Raw genomic sequence first — 6,683 nt, forward strand, 5'->3', positions numbered from 1 at the left:
ATTATCAAAATTGTCATTTTTGTGTAAAGACAACTATGAATGTAGTTTAATAAAAAAGATAGAGCTATTATAATCATGCCCATAATTTATTGTACTTTTTTCCATATACATCTTATCTTCACTCGGACATTTCAAGCAGCAAGATTTTAAAACAAAAGAGGCAGGCCATGTCAGACAGAAAGAATCATTCTTGTTTTATTTGACAATTTACATGAAATGAGAATTTATTTCCTCTGGTGTTAAGTTTTAAAATGTTACAGTTTCAAGCTTCTACTGACTACTTGAAGGCTTAGTCTTGCATAACAAGGCAAAAAAAGAAACTATCATTCAAAATCTCCTGTTTTGAAGACAACACTTAAAAATACCATATATTTACAAAATGATGGAGTGAGGGGGTTTGGAGTGGAGTTCACCTACAACGTTGCCTCGATAATGAGACAAGCCTGTTAACTCGTGGAATTTTAAAAGTGGTGCACAGATCAGAGGTAGAACGCCCTTCAACGCTTGCGGCGGCTGGGAGATGCTGACCTGCAAGAGAAACGTTAGACAGACTATTAGTGCAATCACAAGTAGAGATCACATCCAGACCTTCATACACACACCTTAAACTGCTGTTGGATCAACACTGAATGAGAAAAGGAGGAAATTATATCAATCTCAGTAGCACTTAGGAAGTCCAACCATTTGTGCACAATTCAGCTTTTACACATTCAACATTATGTGACTGCGAATTTAAATTTAACACGTTAATTTAAAATCTACTTCAGGATAATTTGGATTGCAACAGTTGTGATATTCTAAATACTATTGATCATTCACACACAAACAATTAAAACACTTCAACAATAAAAAAGTAGAAAGAAAATGGACACTACCTTGATCGCGACTTAGACTTGTGTTTGCGGCTTGCCTTCTTACCAGACTTGTGAGACCTTTCCGTTGACCTTGATCGACTACGTTTTGATTTCTTAGACTTTTTTTCTTTGCTAACCTCAGGGGAAGGGGACCTGCTCCTGCTGGACTCTGAATCAGAGTACTTCTTGCTAGCTTTGGCGGAGCCTTTTTTGCTAGATTTACTGTCTTGCCGGAAAAACCTCTCACTGCGAGAGTCTGTCCTCTCGCTCTCCTTTTTCCGCCTTGATTTAGCATCGTCTTCCTCATCCCTTACTGAACTGCCCTCGCCCTCTTTCTCCTTGCCCTTCTGTTTGACTTTCTTTTTATCTAAATCTTTCTCTTTCTTCTTCTTATCCTTTTCGTGGCTCCGGCTCCTCTCTTTCCTCCTGTCTCTGTCCTTGCTGGAGGCCTTCTGTTTCCTCCTGCTGCGGCTTGTACTGCGACTTCGGCTGCGGTCCCTGCTGCGCCGCCTCTCTCTACTGCGGCTGCGACTGGCCTTGGACCTGCTCCTGCGGCCCCTGCTGGACCTGCGCTGCCGCGAGTGGCTGTGACGAGAGGACCGGTCGGTGCTGCGTGCGCGGCTGCTCCGCCTCCTGTCTCTGCCCTTGTCGCGCTCCGACTGACGTCTGCGAGAGCTGCGACTTCGGCTGCGCCTGCGAGTCCCACGAGAGGCGGAGCTGCTGCGTCGCCTTTTCCTTCTGGGAGATGAGGAGCGGGAGGAGCTGCGAGAGGAGGCGGAGGATGAGGAGGATGAAGAGGACTGGCTGCTGGAAGAGCTGGAGCTGGAGGTGCGGCTACGTCGTTCACTTGGTGGCGAGGGGCTGGCACTTCCTCCATTACGCCCTGTGTGCTCTTTGCTGGCCCGCTTGACCTCACTGACCTCAGGCTCACTACGTGACCTGCGTCGCTCTAATGTAGGCTCCGCCTCCCTTTCCCTAACTTCCTGTTTGTGTTTAGACTCTGTCTGCTCCTCCTCATAACCTGCCCTCTCTCTGCTCACTCTGTCCGATGCCAAATCTTCTGAAAACACACAAATTTTACAAGACGACTTGTATTCCTTTTGCAACTAATACCAAAAACAAACAATATAGAACTTAAAAAGAATATAAATAAAAAAATAATAATTTAAACTTAAAGGCACAATGTAATTTTCGCCGCTAGAGGGCACATATTCAAAATAAACAAAGAGGCAAAGGCGTAGTTTGATGACGCCATGACTGAGTGTGGAATCATGGGAGTTGTCGAAGCGAAACGAGGCCGCTGAACGAGCGTGACACACGGAGTCTTTGGTGTTTCCGGAAATCGAGGGGTTATGATGTCATTGGCAGGCGACACAATGACACTATGGACACGGTCTGTGTCACTAGTTAAAATTGCTTATTTCTCTGGATTTAAACATTCTTCAAAACATTTGGGATAATGGAAGTACACAAGTCAGCAAAATATATAACACTGTTCTAGTGGTTTTTGGGATATTTTAATTAAAAAAATCTTACATAGTGCCTTTAATGGTCAATGGATCACATTTTTGGCAAATCTCTCAGAGCATAGAAAAATTTACTCTATAAATAGAAACCTAGCATGCAAACTATAACATATAAATGTAAATAATATATAAAAATAAAAAGCAAATATTTAATAAACTGAATAACTAAATTAATAATTAGTTATATAAATAGATTATTAAAATTTATTTATAAATTAATTTATGTATTTTTTGTTAAGAATAGTTTCAGCTGTTCTGCTGATAAACTGACAAAAAAAAAAAAAGTACTGAATGTATTAAATATTAAATGTATTAAAATAGTCACATTTTTTCCTCTAGATGCACCCACCTTTTACAGTCTGTACCTCCAGCGCCAGCCTCTCCTGCAGCTGCTGCTGCTCCCTCTCTTTGCGACGGAAGGCGTCCTGTTTCTGGTGTATGCGGTGCAGCAGCTCCTCATCGTCTGTGTCCGATGAGTCCGACCCCTTCGCACTTCGCTCCTCATCCTCACTCTCGTCTGAGCCGTAATCACCCAGCCCTCCTGCGGCAACAAAGCCCCCTTCTTATAATGGACAGCTGGAGCATGGCACTCAGTCGCACGCTAACAGTCCCTCGTTCTCACCCACTCGACTACATAATACTTTACTAAAGCCCACCTTAATAAACGAAGCATGCTTTTTTTTTAATAATCTGTGTTGCTGGAAGCTAGCTAACCATTGAGAAGATCTGCTGCTTGAGCTCTCGAGGTTGTAATAAAAGTTCATTAGAGAGCTGAAAACGTCCCATCCCCCCCTTTTATTGCCAACCCCCCCGTCGGGCCAAAATGTAAAGACACTTACCGAGGCCGGTCAGAGAAGCCAGTGCATTTGACTGTGCCAGCTGTTTTGCAGGAGCTTTGATTCACATCAACAACAGGAACAACATGTTAAAACACATACAGCCACCACTTTCGCATAGGCAAGAGTCTCTAGAGATGAGGGTACACATATGCACTATTCACAAGTGCTGCCTTTGGCAAAATAAAATTAAATAAAAATAAAAAAAGATGGAGAGAAGAAAAAGGTTATCACACAAAGTCCGTCAGACACAGGCAAACAGTGGAGGAAAGAACCAGTCTGTACTAATGCAGTGTCACTTTCGAAATGAGAAGCTGTCTGGCAAACATAGAAATGAGGAAGTACTTTTGGTTTTACAGGAAATAAATCTAGGAACAGAATTGACTGGGAACCCCGTGAAAGATTCCATTTAACTGCATCTATGTGATAATTTTCACCCTCCCTCTGCGGTTTTCATCTTGTTGCATTAGCAGATAATGGCCGATGAATATTTTGCAGTTTTGCGTATCATAAAATATTACCATGATGCATCAGTCAGACAAAAAGGCTTCATATATATATATCAGTCAAAACATAACCAAGTCTAATTTCTGTGGAAATGTGGCTCTTCCTCAGAATTAAACTTGAAGGCACAGTTGCACAGACAGAAGGGAACAGAAACAGACCTTTAGTGGCTTTGCGATGAGTCTCTTTGGCCACTTGGAAGATTTCCTCATTCGTGACTTCAAGGAGGACTTCGGTAAGAAGAGTTTTAGTCATCAGCATCTGTGGGAAGCAAATAGGAAATGTTGAGAATCACAAGACACAAGTGTGGACAGGTGAATGCTGGGACAGAAGTGCATGTGTACACACCAGCTGAAACTCTTTCTCCTCTTCTGTCATTTCTGGTTCACTTTGGTCTTCTTGAACAGGAGGAGAACTTCTACCACCAAACTCCAGCCTTCTCCCCGAAACACTATCCTCCCCAGCACCATCTTCTTCACCATCCTCATCATCACTGTCCTAAATTAAAGAGGAGTAGGTGATTGGACCAGAGACCATACACTTGTGGTTGACATAAACGCCGAGAGGAATTATTAGTGTTAGTGTGCAACAGCTAACAAGCAAAGTAACTAAACTTAAAAGACTCCATGAAATAAATTGGAATTTTGTGGCTCAGTCCATGTCGGTTAGTTTTAAGATCACCTATGTGCTAGATTACTTCTATCAGTTATCAAAAAATAACTTTCAGCAGATATACTCTACCGTTCAAAAGTTTGGGGATTTTTTTGTTTTGTTCACCAAGGCTGCATTTAAATGATGAAAAATACAGCAAAAACAGCAATACTGCGAAATATACAATTTTTGAAATTTGGTTCTCAAACATTTCTTATCAATGTTTAAAAAAAAAAAAAGTTGTGCCACTTAATATTTCTGTGGAAACTGTGATACTTTTTGTTAAAGAAGTTCAACAGAACAGCATATATGTGAAATAAAATTTTTTTGTAAGTGTAAAAGTCTCTACTGTCACTTTTGATGAATTTAATGCAGCCCTTGCTGAATAAAAGTATTTCTTCAAAAAAAAAAATCATACTAACTCAAACTTTTGAACAGTAGCGTACAGAAGAACAGATTGCGCTCGTCAAGACATTTATTGGGGTATTTGAATTGAGATAATGATCATGTCAGTGCATGTCAGTGAACCCTGGGAAAACAGTAACCTCAGCAGATTCCTTCGCTGTAAACAGATTCTGAAAAAGATGCTTACAAATTTGCTCTTGCGTGGCAACCGAGGCCCATCACCTTCCTCCTCTACCATATCGCTAGTCCTTTCATTATTTGCCATTTCAGCACGCTCTTTCTCCATTCTCTCCTTCTCCAACTTTTTCTGTTTCTCACGGTCCATCTTTTCAAGGCCTTCTCGAATCCATGCAGGCAAAGTCCTCCGTTTAACAGCATCTAGACCAGGAATCAAGACAATGTCACAATGTGCATCTTTTTATAACAGCAGTTTTTCTTATGCATCTACGTTAAGCAATAATTATATGCACCAAGAGTAGGCGTCTCTGGTTTAATTCCCATCTGATTGGGGGATCTGGGCCGTTCTGGTCTGAAGCCAGGGAGCCGGTCTCTTCTGTTCTGCGGTCCTTCAGGCCAATAAGGTGCATGAAAGCCGGTGGAGGGTGGTCCATACACTGCCCCTGTTGGCGCTGCTCCATGCTAAGAGGAAACGGAAATAAATGTGATCTAAACCGAAAGGTTTGGAGATAACATCTTAGACCATTTTAGAAATAACCTTTGATAATCCAGACCTAGGCAAGCATACCTGATAATCAAACTGATTGACGCAAACTGGGCCACTAGGGTAAGGCTCAGGCTGACCCCCAAACCCATGACTGTTTTGAGGAAAGCCCCTATGGTGTGGGTCTCCAGGAAATTCCAAACTATCTTGACTGTTACTGTCTTCTGATGGGTTGATGACATCCATCGGTCCTTGCCCAGGAGGATTCCACACTTGTTCTGGAGGGGGAGGAGGAGGCTGGCCATGCATCCCCCACTCTGTAAACAATCAAATACAACAAGTTGTCAGATGCATAGGCCCTACCCACTTTGTCATGCATCAAATGTCAAAAATGTCATGCAATGCACTATTTATTTATTGCTGATGCATCCAAACGGCCTGTTGAACAGTGATGCACCAAAATGATAGAATTAAATGACAAAATTAAAGTTTAGTAGGTAGAGGAGGGCAAAGAACTAATTTTGTTCCCCAACTTCAAAATTGTGCGACATCGTTGTTTTACTTTTTTTTTGTAAAGGACATGTGACTTTCTTTGCACGTTCGCTTAGTAAACACTGGGTCAGTACTTCTGCCTACGTCACGCGTAACCTTTCCAACATGACTAAGTAATGCTTGAAGTCGAGCTAGTGCAAGACGAGCATTTGTGGTTAAAAAGTACATAATATATATATTTTTTTTTAAGAAAGTTTCGCTAGATAAGACCCTTATTCTTCAACGCACTGGTCCCCATTGAAGTCCACTACATGGAGAAAAATCCTGGAATGTTTTCCTCAAAAACCTTAATTTCTTTGCGACTGAAGAAAGAAACACATGAACATCTTGGATGACATGGGGATGAGTAAATTATCAGGACATTTTTATTCTGGAAGTGAACTAATCCTTTAATTCTGCTGCAGCCTTTTGAAAGGGCCTACTTGTGCTTTCTGTTGACCGTCTGGTTGATTATTTAATATTTTAAGTCACAATTTAACAGAAGTAGCAATTAGGGGTGCTCCGATCAGGATTTTTGAGGCCGATCACCGATCGCCGATCACAGAAAGCAGTATCTGCCGATACCGATCACTGATACCGATCTTTTTAAAGCCTTCTTTTTATCATTTATAACTATTTATTGTGATACTCCAATCAGGATTTTTAGACATTTATTCAGGGCCTGAATTTCATTTTTGAAAATGAGGGGAATTCC

The 6,683-nt window shown here is 41.5% G+C and overlaps 1 protein-coding gene across 4 annotated transcripts in view; it reads right to left on the reverse strand.

Annotated features, from left to right (window-relative positions):
• Positions 1 to 81: 81 nt before the first annotated feature.
• The window catches only part of LOC107711745 (arginine/serine-rich protein PNISR), a 15,162-nt gene continuing 8,560 nt past the window's right edge, over positions 82 to 6,683 (reverse strand). For 2 of the 4 annotated variants that reach the window (XM_016516788.1, XM_016516789.1), the window contains exons 4-12: positions 5,522 to 5,754; positions 5,247 to 5,415; positions 4,964 to 5,154; positions 4,069 to 4,218; positions 3,882 to 3,981; positions 3,220 to 3,273; positions 2,730 to 2,921; positions 876 to 1,914; positions 82 to 528 (exon numbers count right to left, since the gene is read on the reverse strand). In XM_016516788.1, coding sequence (XP_016372274.1) covers positions 498 to 528; positions 876 to 1,914; positions 2,730 to 2,921; positions 3,220 to 3,273; positions 3,882 to 3,981; positions 4,069 to 4,218; positions 4,964 to 5,154; positions 5,247 to 5,415; positions 5,522 to 5,754 — 2,159 coding nt within the window. In that variant the 3' untranslated portion in view covers positions 82 to 497. Of the gene's footprint in view, positions 529 to 602; positions 626 to 875; positions 1,915 to 2,729; positions 2,922 to 3,219; positions 3,274 to 3,881; positions 3,982 to 4,068; positions 4,219 to 4,963; positions 5,155 to 5,246; positions 5,416 to 5,521; positions 5,755 to 6,683 lie in introns of all 4 variants that reach the window. The other 2 variants (XM_016516792.1, XM_016516791.1) reach the window with 2 other exon arrangements.

The sequence above is a fragment of the Sinocyclocheilus rhinocerous genome, unplaced genomic scaffold, assembly GCF_001515625.1.
Source record: "Sinocyclocheilus rhinocerous isolate Xijiao unplaced genomic scaffold, SAMN03320098_v1.1 scaffold1199, whole genome shotgun sequence".
In the NCBI taxonomy this organism is placed as follows: Eukaryota; Metazoa; Chordata; class Actinopteri; order Cypriniformes; family Cyprinidae; genus Sinocyclocheilus; species Sinocyclocheilus rhinocerous.